At 36.5% G+C, this 18,165-nt stretch overlaps 1 protein-coding gene and 1 long non-coding RNA gene across 2 annotated transcripts in view; one reads left to right on the forward strand and one right to left on the reverse strand.

Moving 5' to 3' along the window:
* LOC106882616 (kelch-like protein 18) overlaps positions 1 to 14,795 on the reverse strand; it is a 40,959-nt gene extending 26,164 nt beyond the window's left edge. Inside the window, exon 1 of the mRNA XM_014933356.3 lies at positions 13,513 to 14,795. Coding sequence (XP_014788842.1) covers positions 13,513 to 13,707 — 195 coding nt within the window. The 5' untranslated portion in view covers positions 13,708 to 14,795. The remainder of the gene's footprint in view (positions 1 to 13,512) is intronic.
* The window catches only part of LOC149134166 (uncharacterized), a 52,168-nt gene continuing 48,538 nt past the window's right edge, over positions 14,536 to 18,165 (forward strand). Inside the window, exon 1 of the long non-coding RNA XR_016243140.1 lies at positions 14,536 to 14,660. This is a non-coding gene — a long non-coding RNA (uncharacterized LOC149134166). The remainder of the gene's footprint in view (positions 14,661 to 18,165) is intronic.

Raw genomic sequence — 18,165 nt, forward strand, 5'->3', positions numbered from 1 at the left:
CCCTTCATATTTCCATACTTTGCTATGATCCTCGCCTTGCTAAAAACTCAAGTCTCATACTACTATTTCTCTCTCTATCTCTTGTGTATGGTGATGTTGACCACTGATTATAATTCTTTAAATTTTCCAATAACTTATCAAACTGTATTACATACACCTTGTGTTTCTAAACTTTGCTATGCTCCTTGCCTCACTAAAAGCCTCAAGTCCCTTACTGCTATCTCTCTCTCTCTATCTCTTGCATGTGGCGATGCTGGCCATTGCTTGATGCGCCCACCCATTCTCACCCCCACCACCACTACTGGAAATCTCTTATACCTGAAATGCCAACAGAGCTCTGCCTCACTTCTGTACCAGAAGACTTGCATACCTCTGTCCCTCCAACCCACCTACCTCTCTGTCTATACATAGTGGACTAACCAATAATAGCTCATTTACTTAACTTAAACATTGACCTTTCAATTGCTTGATTTTTGCACAAGGAATGACAAAGAGAAGGAATGCAGAAGAAATCTGAAAGAAAATTCTATCAAAACTGCAAATGAACCAGGATTTGACATTGCAGAAACTGTTGGAAGAGTGTGACAGGATAATAAATTAAGGCATGACATGGAAGAAATTCAATGAAAGAGCGTTTCCACATAAGAGTAGTGCAAAAAAAGTTGGAAGACAAAGTGTTGCAGGAAAAACAGAAAAAATATTGGGATGTAGACCAATGTATGGCACATGGTGGGATGCACCTGAAAAAAGATTGCATAAAAAGCAAAGTGTTTTTGCTGCGGGTTTACAGGACATATAAAATCGCACTGCAAAACTAGAATGATAGGAAAATGGAACAAGAAAAATAAATATTTTGTCAGCAGGAAAAGTTGTGATTACAACAAACAGAAAATTTGTATCACAACCATAAATGAGAAAACATGGGAACAAATGGGTAAACCAAAATTATATAGTTCAAACAAAAGAATGTATGGTGTTACAGGAAGAAAATTATATTTCACATGTGACTATGTTTGTAATATCATGTTCAAAGGTCGAACCAAAAAAGTGAATGTGTTGAAAAATCCATGCATTTATTTAGCACCAAATGTATGGAGAAATTCAATTTATGGGATGCACCCATAAGCACTTTGTGCAATAGTGTAAACAGAGCAGTTAAACGATCGAATGAGGTTGATGAACTGATACAAAAAAAGTGACGTGGAACATTGTGTGTGAACTGCCAGTAATTTTGGAAGAAATAAAAAGAATTGCAAAAAAATGAAAAATTTTATTAATGAGACTAAAAGAAAACTGTGGTTGACAAAAGGAAATAAAAAAAAGGTCTGATGCAAAGAGCCACCAAGATGTGAACGTGTACTCTAGGTATGATGGTGCACTAATGTATGCTCAGAGGGTGGTCATATCACATATATTACAGAAAACACTGCTAAAGGAGTTTCATGTGGGACACCCATGCATTTCTAGAATGAAAGCACTGATGCAAAATTTCATATACAGGCCAAGCATGGATAAGAAAGTTGAAAACCTGGTAAAAGGCTGCTGAGGATGTGCGCTGGCAGTAAAACTACCAACTACAAAATGTGAAACTTAGCTGGAAATGAAAATACCATGGTCCCGATTGCATATTGATTTTGCAGGCCTGGTAAATGGATATTATTACTTAATAGTAGTGGACAGCTACACAAAATGGCGAGGTATAAACAACCAACCTCATAGCTGGTAATAAACTTCTTACATGAGCTGTTTGCAAGATTTGGTATACTAGATATAATTGTCTCTGATAACAGAACACAGTTTGTATCCTGTGAGTTTAAAAGATTCTGCGAGATGCTCACGGCAGAACATAAAACTATAGCACTGCATCACCCTGGATTGAATGGAAGGGCTGAACAGTTTGTGGACACTTTAAGAGAGCTTTAAAGAAAGCTAATAAGGAAGCCATGGACAAGGTCACAATCCAACAATTCTTAAGGTAACTCTTAGGGTAATTCTTAGGGTAACTCTGAACCTAAATGTGCCAGAAGGAAGTTCACCAGCAGAATTAATGTTTGCCAGAAAGGTGAAGTTAGTATTCAATAAACTGTTACCAGTGAAGAAAAAATACGTGCTAGTAAAGATATGCTAAAATTCTTTAGAATCAGTGATAAGGCATATGTAAGAATGTACAAAAATGGCAAGCAATATTGGGAAGAAGGAGAAATTGTAACATACATAGGAAGAATAATGTATGGTGTAAGAAGCAGAAATGGAATGGAAAGGAGACATAGAAATCAGCTTAAGGAAAGATTCCTAGAAAAGGAACCAACAAGAATAGAATTACTGATGGATTGGCTATATGACACTTTTCAGGTTCCAACACCGTTAAGAGAAATTGAAACCACACATACAAGGAAAAGGAAGAACATTGGATTCCTAAAAGTAGACTCTAAGAAGAAAAGATATTGAGGGTATATTTTAATATATATACATATATACACATATATAAAGCAAAGGTGGGGGTGAATAAAAGAAATTGATTGTTAATAAAAAAAATTTTAAGGGGTGATGTATAGTGAAACTGTACACCCCGCCCGGTAAAAAGTGCTAGTAGTCAGCCATTATAAATAGACCAGTAGCCGGTCGACAGTAGAAGGTCAAGAATGTGAAGAAGGTCGAGAGTACGTAGAGTATGTGTTAGACTGTGTTGATAGTTGTGTCTGAACTGATATAGTAATTATACTGTGATATTGAGTGAACATTATTATGATCCAACCTTTTGAGGATAATAACACTGAATGACTGGGGGGGGGGGCGTACAGTGCCAGACAGAAACATTCTATCAACGACTTCAGAATATAACAAAATCTGTCAGAGTAACAACCGTCATCAAAAGATGGATACCACAGTGGCAAAAGATGGCTTTACAACAATTATTTTACTTGTTTCAGTCATTTAACTGCAGCCATGCTGGAGTACTGCTTTAAATAGTTTTAATCAAAGAAGTCAACCCCAGGACTTATTCTTTATAAGCCCAGTACTTATTCTATTGGTTATTTTTGGTGAACTGCTAAGTTACAGGGACATAAACACACCAACATCGGTTATCAAGCAATGGTGGGTGGACAAAACACAAATACAAAGACACACATAAATATATATTATATATATATATATATATATATATATATGCACAACAGGCTTTTTTTACTTTCCATCTACCAAATCCACTAACAAGGCTTTGGTTAGCCCAAGACTATAATAGAAAACATTTGCCCAAAGTGCCATGTAGTGGGACTGAACCTGGAACCATGTGGCTGAGAAGCAAGCTTCTTACCACACAGCCACACCTGCACTATATATATATATATATATATATATATATATATATATATATATATATATAAACAATATATGAGTATATGCATATATATGTACATGTATGTACATACCTTCATCTACATGTACATATAGATACATAACTGGGTACATGACGTGGCAAAAGAACATGGACAAAATGATAAACAAGGTACAACAAACAAGCAAGCCACATAGAAACATCTTCATCAGCTGCCACCATTAAAACACCGGCGTTTCGAAGAATTAAGGCAGTACGCATCGTTGAAATGGTTCTTCCCATGAACACAAATTAAATTATTTTCGTGGAGGGTAGTGACAATCATTGCTAGAAATAACAGCAGGTAAGTTTTCAGTGCTCTGTAAAATTTCACTGAATATTTACATGCAGAGATGTGTGCAGGCAGTGAATATAGGAAAATTCTGTTTTACCTCTACGGAGACCATTAGTGGAATAAAGGGTAACTCAGTACTGTAGTTTCAAACTCTTCAGATCATGTGCGAGTATGCCCAAGTCTTATTTGTTATCATCAGTTGAGTCTACCACAAACGACCAAATTTTAAAATATCCTCTACATCTCTGCCTGTTTACTCGGCTGATAGCCCCAGTCATAATCAGAACAAAAGATCAGTGAAAAATATGCAAGAAAATATAAATATCATTAAAATAATATTAATATCCAGCAAGAATAAAGCACCATATAGGTAGAATTATAACTATATGCTTTATATATATATATAATTCTACCTATATGGTGCTTTATTCTTGCTGGATATTAATATTATCTTAATGATAATAACAATAATAATAATAATAATAATAATAAATATATATATATATATATATATATATATATATATAAGGAAACAATAAGATAAAGAGACCAATGGCAAAGGTAGAATTATATTTTATGTATAAGTCTTACAGCTGTTTCAGGGAAAATCCAATGTATCCCTTCATCGGAAACGGTAATAGTAGAAGAATGGATTATTACATCTATAAGAGGAGAATTGTAGTAAGAAGTGAGAGCGATGCGCTGAAAAAGAACAAAGAAGAAAAAGTACTTGGAGTATATATAGTTCCATTCCAACAGTAGACATCCATGTAAAGAATCCTTGTGGGTATTTTCCGGAGATAATTGTAGTTGCAAAGGTGGATATGATACGATATATATCCACCTTTGCAACTACAGTTATCTCCGGAAAATACCCACAAGGATTCTTTACATAGATGTCTACTGTTGGAATGGAACTATACTCCAAGTACTTTTTCTTCTTTGTTCTTTTTTCAGCGCATCGCTCTCACTTCTTACTACAAATCTCCTCTTATAGATGTAATAATCCATTCTTCTACTATTACCGTCTCCGATGCAGGGATACATTGGATTTTCACTGAAACAGCTGTAAGACTTTATACATAAAATATAATTCTACCTTTGCCATTGGTCTCTTTATCTTATTCTTTTTTATATATACGCACACACTAATACACGACCCATGTTATATTCCCCACTCATGTTACAACCACGTCAGAGGCAAAACTAGTCGGTATACGGCACTTATTCGGTATTACCTGTATCGTTAGGGTTTGGTTGACTCCAATACCCTTCATATATATATATATATATATATATATATATATACACTTAGTAATAATCTTATAACCAGGTGTACACCTTGTAGCATGCTGTTTAAAGCCTGCTATCTGATGTCAGCAACAGTATGGAGGTATAAGCCACTGGATTTACTTCAGATATTCCTTTCTGTCTGTAGAGTTTATATAAAAAGATGAGACAGAAAATAGAATTCACAAAACTCTTATTCAGAACCACTATGATCGTTTCAACTTATCATGCACCTGCACCTCACAGATGAGATGTTGTACAATCAATTGTCATGCATCACAGGTGCAGATGTACATTGAAGCAGCAATGAACTTAATGAAAGCCAATTAGGGCCAAATAATAATAAAGGAAAAACTAATAGCAGAAATACTGAGAATGGAAGAAAAAGAATAATGAAGCATTAAATAGAGAACTAAAGAACAATTGAACCTCCAGAGATAAAGATGTATGTCCTCTACAAAAGTGATGCATGCATCATAACATAATATACAAATGCACAGTAAGCATCAGAGGTGCTGCATATAGGTAGATAAGGGTCTTTGCAGATTTTTTTCAAAAATAGACATTGCAACCATGTTGCTTGTTTCAATAGAATTGATAAGAAACATTCTACCTCATTAGCAGGCCTTATATGGAGACTAAAGGAAGATACAATAAAATAAAGTATTACTTGGTCCATCATAAAAAATGCATTTCCATATGATACTTTTTATAGGAATTGCCATCTATGCTTGGAGGAATCCTTGTGCACTTTATTGAATAAAGAGAACTTAGTCAACAGATGCTCTGAGACTTAACCACAGACTCAAGATGTAACCACAGACTGAAGTATACATTTTCATCATATCATAGGGACAATTATTATTATTAATTATCTCTAGTTAGCAAGCTTAATTTTTCTTCCTGTTTATACACACTAACATATCTCTTGACTAAATATACTATGTATTTGATTTTCAAAATTTTCCAAAATAACTTGATGTTTAAACTGGATATGTATGCATATAAATATATCCATGTACTCATGCATGTGAATATATGTGGATACAGATATATAGCTATGTGTGTGTGCAGGTGTATTATATATATATGTATAACATTTCTTTCAGCCATTTCTGCAGCCAATGTTAGTTGGTGCATATGAAAGGAATTCCGAAAATAATATTCGTCATCTTCATAGCACATTCGATCTAGTACAGGGAGCTTCATCAGAGTGAGTACAAATACATAAAATAGAATAAAATAAATGAAAAGAAGAGGGAAGAAGAAAGAACAGAGCCTAGAGATGAGGCCAGAAGGCTCAGTATATTAAAATCATACCATCTTGCAGCATGGAGCTTGAAGTCAATAAGTAAAAGAGTGAACTAGGAAATATTTATGGGTTATTTCTATATGAAGGGGAACCAGGGTGCTTAAATAGTAGTGAAATGAAGCTAGTACTAAAATAAGACTGGAATTACCAATATGTCTAGAAAAAGAATAGTACTGGTGATGTCATGAATAGGGCTAATTAATATTTATCCACAAACAAAAACTGTAGAGTTCTTATAATGGTGTTCTTACTGAAATATTTTAGAGACCACCACCTGTTGTCTGTAATAGAGTTGACTAAAGTCCATCCATCTCTACAATTGGTCAGTTATATTTAAACCAGGGGCAAATTTAAGACCGTTACAGGGGTAGATATAAATAAAGAAGAAAATGAACCAGTAAATAAAGGGTGCAGGGGAGAAGACTGTGACATAAGTAGCACTAGGACACTTATGCCCTTCTACAACAGCTAGGCCTAGTGCTTTGACAGTTCCATTTCAGGTAATTATAACAACAGTGAAAAAAATATCAATGTTAATTTATGGATGCATTTGGGCATATCTATGTCTGTACTATCTGACAATTGCAAAAGAACATTAAAAAAAAATAATTCAAAACTCTACAAAAGTCCGGTACAAATTCTTCATTGTTCAAAATGTTTACTTTTTACTCAGCCTGATATTTACAAGTCAGAGGGGGTGAGAGCTTTCACTGAGGCAAGTTTGGAGATCCTGCTTTTCAGGAAAACTGATATATAATGGAGCCCATGCAACCAATGACAATCCAAGATGTTCATCCATTGTTTTGATGATTCAACAACCAACAGAACTTGTAATGTTTGTTTTGATCCACTATACCACTTTACGAAGGAATAAAGTCCCAATGTTATTTTAAAGATGGCTTCTTTTGCTACTTATACAAATGAACACACAAAATATATTATTCCATGATTCTTCAGTAAAACCTGGGAAACTTCTTTTGAAAAAAAAACTTTTGTGTACAACAACAAACATTCATAATCGTTATCATTCTCACTATAGACCTTTTGAAACAGTGAGGAATTGTGAGCATGTACCTTGATTATATTTACTTCAGTGATAACAGCACTCATCAATTTGTTAAGTCTACCATTTAGTTTATTAGCAACCATTTGTTGCCTGTGGATTATAGAGTGTGCCGTAAACACTAGGTAAAACTTTCTCAATAAAACAAAGCTGTGGTAACAACCTACCATCAATGGTGTCCCATCTATTGCTTAAAAACAAAATACTGACTCTTTGTTTGTATCTGTTTCTAGCTGTCTTTCAAATAGCTCTTGTTGAAGGAAACATAAGTAAGAAACATACTTTTATTGCTTGTTTGCTTATAAGCTAAGTTTGGTTGTTCTAAGTATGTTGTACAATATATATTCAATGTTATAGTATTCCACATTTTGAAAGATTTGTAATATGCCTTTACGGAGAAAAAGTTTTGAACTTCCATTTCTTCATTTTAAAAAGTCATGGATCAAAAAATTTTGAAGGAAGTCCTTCCGTGAATGTTTTAAAATATGGTATACTATAAAATGTGGTAAAACCTAACCCCCTACTCACCCCACAAAAATGAGAAATTCCAATTTATGTAAGACAGTTATTCTGAAAGTCAAACAAATGATTAAATGTCTTTCATTTTGAATTTGTAATGATAGAATTTCTAACACAATTTGAAAAAACTGTAGGAAACATCAAAAAACAAAAGATATTATTATATTTGGGGATGGTCATATTTTTGTCAATTAAATACATGCACTGTATACTTGTTCTTCACTTCAGCTTTATTATTATTGTTATTATTTTAGTGTCTTTTGTCTAAGCTCTTTTGTCACACATCCTGTGACCTCTTCAATGACTATTTATCCCAGGTGCCTCCTTTTACGTGGCATGAAGAGTCGCTGAAGAGGTCACAGGATGTGTGACTAAAGACACTAAAATAATAATAAAGCTGAAGTGAATACTAAGTATACAGTGCATGTGTTTACTTGGCAAAAATATGACCATCCCCAGATATAACAACATATATATATATTTTTGTATTAATATTTAACAGAAGTAATAGAGTGACTCAAGGTCCAAGAGTTTCATGCGTTGGCACAATAAGTGTCAATGCACGAAACTCTTGGACAATAAGTGCCAATGCACAAAACTCTCAGACCTTGCGGCACTATTACTTTTACTAAATATTAATAAAAATATACATATACTCATATTTTGAGTTCTATTTTTCATGTTTGCACCAATATATATATATGTATATATATATATATATACATATATATATATATATATACCCATATTCCTTTCATTTTGTTGTTGTGGTTGTCGACTACCTTATCTAATGTGTTCTTTCTTTGTTTTTAAAAATGGTAAGGTGTGATTTGAGGGTGGTTTCACTACGATTTCTCGCAAGTCAAGTGACCATGTAAAGGTTTCTTTGTCGCCCTTTCAGCTGGTGGAGAGGGCTTATATGAAAAAGATCTGTTGATGTGTATTCTTCTTTGCTACACATTGATGTCTGGCTGTTCAAAATTCTACTGGAGTTGATTTAATACACACTGGAACAGTGGTTTTTCAACCAGGGTCCAACAGAAGAATTTATTGTTAAAATTCACAGGCTCTAAATTTGATATACTTCTACAATACACAAAATATTTCAACAATTTTTTTTATACAATTCCTAATATTTAATTATAAAAATAAAATAGGATATTTTTTAAGCATCAAATGGCTATGGGGCTCCAGTAGAGTACAATAGAAATCAGGGTGGGGTGGTCTTTAGGTAAAAGTTGGTTGAAAACCACTACTCTAAAAGGGAGAAAGAAGAGAGATGTCTGAGTGAATGAGGAAATGAACTTGCACCTAATGGATTTATAAGTTCACATAATTATTTTTTTACTTGTTTCAGATTGCAGTCATGCTGGGACACCACCTTGAAGAATTAAGTTGAATAAATCAACCCCAGCACTTAAACTGTTTTTTTTTAAAGCCTGGTACTTATTCTATCGGTCTCTTTGGCAGGAACCTCTAAGGTATGGGAACATAAACACACCAACACTGGTTGCTATTCGGTGGTGGGGGACAAACACACACATATATATATACATCATGTAAAAGGCATTCAGTCCACACTGTAAAGTGGTTGGCATTTTGGAAGGGTATCCAGCTATAAAAAGCATGTGAAAAATTGACCTTACCTGTGCTGGGAAGGACCTCCAGCCACAGAAACCATGCCAAAACAAACACAGAATGTCTGGTGCAGTCTTCTGCTTGGGCAGCTCCTGTTGAATTGTCCAACTTATGCCAGCATGGAAGGCGAATATTAATCAATGATGATGATGATGATGATGATATATATATATATGTATATATAGCAATATCAAAGGCAGGTTAACTAGTAAGTTAGTTTTTGTTTGTGGCAGATGTTCAGGTGCAATAAAAACTGTAAACAAACAGGAAACAACTTCTATCTCATTCCAAGGTGAAAAACTAGAGGTAGTCGATAGCTTCCGCTATCTGGGTGACCAAGTTAGTAGTGGGGGTGGGTGCGCTGAAAGTGTAGCTGCTAGAATAAGAATAGCCTGGGCAAAGTTTAGAGAGCTCTTACCCCTGCTGGCGACAAAGGGACTCTCACTCAGAGTAAAAGGCAGAATGTATGACGCATGTGTACGAACAGCAATGCTACATGGCAGTGAAACATGCGCTGTAACTGCTGAGGACATACGTAAGCTTGCAAGGAATGAAGCCAGTATGCTCCGTTGGATGTGTAATGTCAATGTGAATACCCGTCAGAGTGTAAGTATCTTGAGAGAAAAGCTGAACATTAGAAGCATCAGATGTGGTGTGCAAGAGAGACGATTGCACTGGTATGGACATGTGGTGAGAATGGATGAGGATAGCTGCCTGAAAAAGTGCCACACCCTAACAGTTGAGGGAACCCGTGGAAGAGGTAGGTCCAGGAAGACCTGGGCTGAGGTGGTGAGGCAAGACCTTCGTACATTGGGCCTCACCGAGGCGATGACTACTGACCGAGACCTTTGGAAGTGTGCTGTGCGTGAGAAGACCCGGCAAGCCAAGTAAGATCGTTGCCAGTGCCCCTGGACTGGCTCTTGTGCGGGTGGCACATGAGATGCACCATTTTCAGCGTGGCCGTTGCCAGTACCGCCTGACTGGCTCCCGTAGGATTTTCGAGTGAGATCGTTGCCAGTGCCCCTGGACTGGCTTGTGCGGGTGGCACATAAAAGACACCATTTCGAGCGTGGCCGTTGCCAGTATCGCCTGACTGGCCTTCGTGTGGGTGACACGTAGAAGCACCTACTACACTCTCTGAGTGGTTGGCGTTAGGAAGGGCATCCAGCTGTAGAAACTCTGCTAAATTTAGATTGGAGCCTGGTGTTGCCATCCGGTTTCACCAGTCCTCAGTCAAATCGTCCAACCCATGCTAGCATGGAAAGCGGATGTTAAACGATGATGATGATATATATATAATTACAAATTAAAAGGGTAAAGGTTTATCAATTTATTAATAAACCAACAATTAATAATCTTTACCAAGCCCTTCGGTATGTAAGCACCATTATCGGTGGAGAACTTATTTAAAAGTTCATATACATTTATAAACATAATTAAGGGATCAGCAAATATTTATGTTTATATATATATATATATATATATATATATATATATCTATATAGATTGGAGCAATCATGAGTATAATCAGCCGAAATTGCGAAGATAATCTGGTACTCGACTGAGGAAAGAAAACTTTGAATGACCCGTCCTTGTTTCCTTTGTATCATCTATCTGGATGTTTTATTGTCCCATTTTTGTATCACCTAACTGTCTGGATGTTTTGCGTTCTTGTCTCATTTTGTATTTTATATATATATATATATATAATTTAAATATAGGAAAATCTTTATAAGAATTTATGAAGTAGTTAGCGTGAAAAAAACCTCATAAGAGAAAAATTTATTAATTATTCCCTATAAATATATTAATTTATATTAAGGGCATTACTATACATAAATGCCTCACGCTAGGAGGGACTATAAAAGTCAAACTACCATAATAAACATGGTAGTTTGACTTTTAGAGTCCCTCCTAGCCGGAGACATTTATGTATAGTAATGCCCTTAATATATATATATATATCATCATCATCATCGTTTAACGTCCGCTTTCCATGCTAGCATGGGTTGGACGATTTGACTGAGGACTGGTGAAACCGGATGGCAACACCAGGCTCCAATCTAATTTGGCAGAGTTTCTACAGCTGGATGCCCTTTCTAACGCCAACCACTCAGAGAGTGTAGTGGGTGCTTTTACGTGTCACCCGCACGAAAACGGCCACGCTCGAAATGGTGTCTTTTATGTGCCACCCGCACAAGCCAGTCCAGGGGCACTGGCAACGATCTCACTCGAAAATCCTACGGGAGCCAGTCAGGCGGTACTGGCAACGGCCACGCTCAAAATGGTGCATCTCATGTGCCACCCGCACAAGAGCCAGTCCAGGGGCACTGGCAACGATCTTACTTGGCTTGCCGGGTCTTCTCACGCACAGCACATTTCCAAAGGTCTCGGTCAGTAGTCATCGCCTCGGTGAGGCCCAATGTACGAAGGTCTTGCCTCACCACCTCAGCCCAGGTCTTCCTGGGCCTACCTCTTCCACGGGTTCCCTCAACTGTTAGGGTGTGGCACTTTTTCACGCAGCTATCCTCATCCATTCTCACCACATGTCCATACCAGCGCAATCGTCTCTCTTGCACACCACATCTGATGCTTCTAATGTTCAGCTTTTCTCTCAAGATACTTACACTGACGGGTATTCACATTGACATTACACATCCAACGGAGCATACTGGCTTCATTCCTTGCGAGCTTACGTATGTCCTCAGCAGTTACAGCGCATGTTTCACTGCCATGTAGCATGGCTGTTCGTACGCATGCGTCATACAGTCTGCCTTTTACTCTGAGTGAGAGTCCCTTTGTCGCCAGCAGGGACACATACAGCAGGCTTCTTTCAGTTTCCATCTACTAAGTACACTCACAAGGCTTTGGCTGGCCTGAGGCTATAGTAGAAGACACCTACCCAAGGTGCTACAAGAAAGGACTTAACCTGGAACCATGTGGTTGGGAAGCAAACTTCTTACCACACAACCATGCCTGAGTGAATATTTCGTTTTCTGGGTAGAATGCTTTGTTGGTTCGAGTTCATATACATACAAGATCAAATGAATTGTTACCTATGATAGAATAATATCTGATCATGGGAAGATTTACTTTACATACACTAAGTGCTATGAAACTGGAATTAAGTGCCAGAAATACTCCAAAGAATCTTCTTTACAACTAGAATATATTCATATTAAAGTTGGTCTTTCATGAAACCAACAAGACTTTGTACACGAGGTTAGGCTTAGTCACTTTTGCAAGGAGTGTGGGGAACAAAACTCTAAGATGAGGCGTGAATGTTCATGTTTTTCTCAATAACGTCGAGTGAGTGAAGTAAAAAGGTTTCAGATACATGGTTTCCTTTAAGTGCACTTACTGTAGGGTGCCACTCACGAGGTAGTACCACACTTTAATAAAACTAATCAAAGGAATTTTTACATCAGAAGTGGGTAGGAGCACTCTTAGTACCAGGGGCGAATTGCAAAGTTAGAACTTGTGGAATGCATCTGTACTGAGAAAAATAAAATGAAGTTGTAAGTTCACAAATTCTTAATTATGCAACTTAAATTAAATTATTGTTTAGATCTTAAAACTATTTTTTTTCTAGTGTTTTTTAGAGACTTCGTAAGTGGATACCTTCAAATTTTAAGGCGAGCAGGGTTACCCACCCCTGTTCAACGTGGTCACTCTACTCACTAAAAATAACAGCTAAATCTTCCTCAAACCATTCTCCACGCGTTTAAAGGATACATGAAATAATGTAATTCGGAGTACGCTGTGACTGAAAAAAATAATATGACGTGATGGTCATGGTTAGATATCTTGGATAGAATCCAGGTAAAAAAGTCACAGGGGTTTTGTCTGGATCCCATAAATTGTGACTTTATTACCGGTCACCCTTGGATCATTGGCTGACTTTGTGGCTAGACAACAGCCATCAATAATTAACTTTTCAATTAATTAGGTAATACGGAGCTTAATAGAGTACGTGGGTGACAAATTTCAATCGAGAGCTTAACAAAGATGTTACTTACCTTTAGTGTTACATCACAGAGTTTCCCTTTTCGACGGATGTCTTCGATGGCCGGAAAGGCATTAGTAGGTAAATTGTTGTTGATGTAGACAGCAGATTCTTCTGACGTGGTCTCCCCACATAACCCTGGCAACTGGGTCCCGGCCCCAACACCGGTTGCAATCAGGGATGAAGATGTGGAGGGCGTTGTCGCCATAGACGACAGCGGCGAGGGTGCTGCCGCAGCGGCAGCACCCCTCAAGGCCGCCACCGTGGCCCAGGGTGGGAATATATCTTGCTCCAACTCCTCGGCACACCAAGCCGACGGTACCTCGCTGTTGCTTGGTACACATTCGGCTCCAGGCTGTTGTTGATCCAGAATTGCTGTTTAACGAAACAATATTAAAGAGATAATAATATCAGTGTAACAAAGTAGAGAAAACAGCAGGTCTGTGAGAACCTAGTTGTTCAATAGTTCTGACATCCTGGTGTTCTTTGTAATAACTGATTTAGAATAATGAGCTTTCTTCACTGATTCTTATTGGTGACAGTCAATATTGTTAGTTCAGATTCCGTAATCTCATTATCTCCGGATGTTTATTCTGCTTCAGTTAATTACAGCTTTAGCGCGAAACAATATAATATTCTAAATGACTGTAACTGGTCTACTTATCATTGTCAAGAAGAAATATTTCGAAATGTTTTTTGCCACCTATAATAATACATTAGCTGTATTTCTTTGGATAATCCATCGTCTGTCCGAAGAGGTAGAAGTTTGTTGACTTGAAGATTAGAATATTGTTGTTCTAACACCAGTCCCAGTGGTTCAAACGATGGAACTGGTTGGTAGTACAATCTTCGATTAGGAAAGAATGAATGCTGCATTGGGGAGAGAGAGGGTGAGAGAAATGAAGTGACCTGTTTCAAGACACACAACACATCCTCACTTTTTTCACTTCTTCACTGACCCTAATATTCAACAGGCAGTTTTCAAGTAATAATAATCCTCATTTCATGTCTTCGGCAATTCTTTGTTGAATCAGTTGCAACCCGACATTAGTAGACAATTTCGAAGAACTGTGACGACTATTCAGAACAGATTCCTGACTATTTATACTTTCCTTTCAAACGACGGACAAGACACTCCGAGGCTACAAATTACATATTTGGGTAAGTTATCATAATAATAATTGGTTACATCCGTGATAATATCACTTTTTCTACTTGAAGTTAATTGGTTCATGTAAATTTCTTATCAGCCAGAAGCAGCACCGACTGATTCTTCTTTTTATAGTTATCTCCCCTTCATTGACAAAGCAATTCTTCCTGGACGGAAGTTTCTTTTAATTCTGCTCATCTCTTTAATCTTTATCCTCTAATCCATGTTTATTGTACATTCGGCCCTATACTGACGGGTGACAGTCTTATAAAATAGTTACCATTTCGACAGGGAGAAACTTAAAATCTCTGCTATTCATTTGAAGTGAAAGTATAGGGATTCTTAAAAAAAAAAAATGAACTTATTGTATACAATGCTGAGATGTACTGCAACTCATCGGAAAACATTAAATGGGGCGGCGTGGGGGACAGAGCGGATATATAAGTTAAAAAAAAAAAAAGACAGTAATGGAGGCTAGAAGTATATGCACAGCACAAAGAATTAAACAGGAAATAGAAAAAAAGTGGAATAAGGGTATATAGGTACGTCAAGTATTTGCTTGAATAAATTCTGTGCGACTTTATTGTTTGATTTGAGTAAATATATTAATTATATATTGCTATTATATTGATAATGAGGATAAGATTCTCCATCATCCTTCAACATCATAATTTTGCTAGCTGTAAAGGAAAAAGGATACAAACTTTGGAAAAATCGGTTAGATACATTAAATAACAACAAATCAATATTATGCACACGCCACATGACCATATTCATCACATGACTAAACCAGCACAGATCTCCTTCTTGCTCACTACATCTGATTCTTCTTATACCTAATTTTTCCCTCAATGACTTTGCTGTACATATACACAAACTTTGTACATTCAACGAAACATGCTAGCTTCATTCCTCTCTAGTCTTTGCGTTCAGTGCCCACATCTCACTATGTTCCATTGTTGGTACACAGGCATCATACAATATAACTTTTACTCGGAGAAAAGACCTTTTGCTTCCAACAGAGGTAATAGCTTTCTGAAATTTCTCCATCCTATTCTTATTCTGGCAACTATACTTTGACTACTAATTAGATCACCCATCTACTATCTCTTGCACATGTTCCATATACAAAGACTATTTTCTATGTTAGTCTTCCTGTGATTCCACAGCATCTCGTGTATCCCATACCTTTCCTACATATTGAGCAGGGCCATTTACCTGAAGGGAGTATAGTCCTGTCTTTTTTCTTAATTTACTAGTTTAAGGTCCTTTTTGATTCCAGATTTTGTTTCCACACCTGGAATTTCTTTCCTAATTATATTGCAGACTCTGCTATGAGAACAAGCTCAGCATAAAGTAATTTCTAGGGGTAACCAATCTTAAATTCCTTTGTTATGACCTGTGCGTCAATAATGAATAGGAGGGGATTGAGAACTGAGCCCTGGTGAACTCCTACCTGCACTCTAAATTCATGGCTAATTCTACATTACTGACAGCTGCCCTGTACGTGGCTTGTACAGCTTTCCCCAGCCATTCATCTATTCCTATCTTCCTCATAGTACAAGGGACTCTGCCAAAGGCTTTCTGCAGGTCAACAAATGCCAAGTACAATGGCTTACTCTTTGCTAAATACTTCTGCAGCTGTTTTACTAAATAGCATCTATAGTTATTCTCCCTGGCATAAAACCAAGCTGCAACTCATCTAGTCTAATTCTGCTCCTAATTAATTAGGTTATAACTCTATTTGTAACTTTCATGACCTCTATAATTACTTCTATCTAAGGCACCTCCTTTACCATTGTAACAGTTGACTAAAGTGTTACACCAGTTATTGAATATGACACCTTCCTATATAACTTGATTAAACTATACAGTTGTTTAGGTCATATCCTACTCTATCAGATATTTTAGGTATCTTAGTGATAATTCCTGATGGACCAGAGTTTTGTTTTTGCCTTCTTATCCATAATTGCCATCTATCATACCGCTATTAACTAGGACAGATGGTCATTCTGTTGGATCAACATTAGGGAGACTCACTTTGTCCCATTCATTTTCCATATTTAATAGCCTTTCACAGTAATGCTTCCATACTGCCTTCTTTTTAGAATCACTAAATGCAAACATGCCGTTATCCACTTCTTGCCCACAACATCGTGGCTGGCTGGTTGTTTGAAGTTAGATATAGATGTATGTTTGCTATTTGATATGAATTTTTATAGTGTTATTGTATTACTTGTAATGAGAAAAGAGATATTTAATAACCTAGAACAGAAGAGAAATTAAAGGAACTTTTGTGAACAGAAATGTCAGGGATTTATTTATCTGATATGCTTGAGTAATAGTATATTATTCGATGACACTTGTTTTGAAGTATGCAATGATGGTTGATCAACATCATGACTTTTTCCTTCAAAAGCTGATACCTACGACTGACAACAAGTTTCATGGAGGTAATGCTGAATACAATGCTTTGCTTGCAGATTTGAATTCACAATTAAGTATCCTATCCTTTTTATGCAACTTCTACATGAAACTCCTGTGGATTTAATTCCTATTCTTCATTACTGTCTTCTTCTCCTTCATGATGATGATGATGATAAGAATAACATTGATTTCAAATTTTGGCACAAAGCCAGCAAGTTTGAGGGAGTGGGTATGTTGAACTCAGAACATAAAGACGGATGAAATGTCGCTAACCATTTTTCTTGGTGTGCTAATGATTCTGCCAGCTCGCCACCTTAATAATAATAACAAAATTCATTTGAATGAGTCATAGAATTCATTGATGCAGGTTTTTTTTACAACTAGACACCCTTCTTGCTGCCAACCCTTTGTGCTTTCTAAAGTTGGATGTGTTTTCATGGAATATTGGAAACAAAGGACATTGCTTGTATGATAGTGGCTCTCATTTCCAGCTATTGTGTAATTTCAAGATAAGGAAGCAAAAAAATATACACACACTCACACATAAACATATGTATAATGGGCTTCTTAGTTTCCATCTACCAGATCTACTTACAAGGCTTTCTTTGGTCCAGGGCTATAGAAGTTGCTTACCCAAGGTGCCATGCAGTGCAACTGAACCTGAGATCATATACTTAGGAAGTGAACTTCTTAAATCACATAGCCATTCCTGTACGTATACTATTTTATCAAACACTTATACACAAATTATAGCAGTAGTATCTTACTTCACAAAAAGAAGAAATACTTGCAAATGCTATGGGAATGAAAATATATTCTTACAAAAAATTAATATAAATAATATGTTGGTATTTCCATCATTGCAAAAATGTTGAAAAATTATGTAACAGTAATGGGTGTGGTAAAAAAAATATTTGAATAATTGTTTCAACATTAAACCTTTTGGAGCCAACATATTTGAGATATGTGTGTGTGTGTGTGTATACATACATACAGGCATACACACACACATACCTACATACTATAAGTACACTTCATGATAATGCCTTAACTCACTAAAGAATCACTCTATATACAAACAATGGCACT

This window comes from Octopus bimaculoides, chromosome 9 (assembly GCF_046866305.1).
Source record: "Octopus bimaculoides isolate indiv1 chromosome 9, ASM4686630v1, whole genome shotgun sequence".
NCBI classification, from domain to species: domain Eukaryota; kingdom Metazoa; phylum Mollusca; class Cephalopoda; order Octopoda; family Octopodidae; genus Octopus; species Octopus bimaculoides.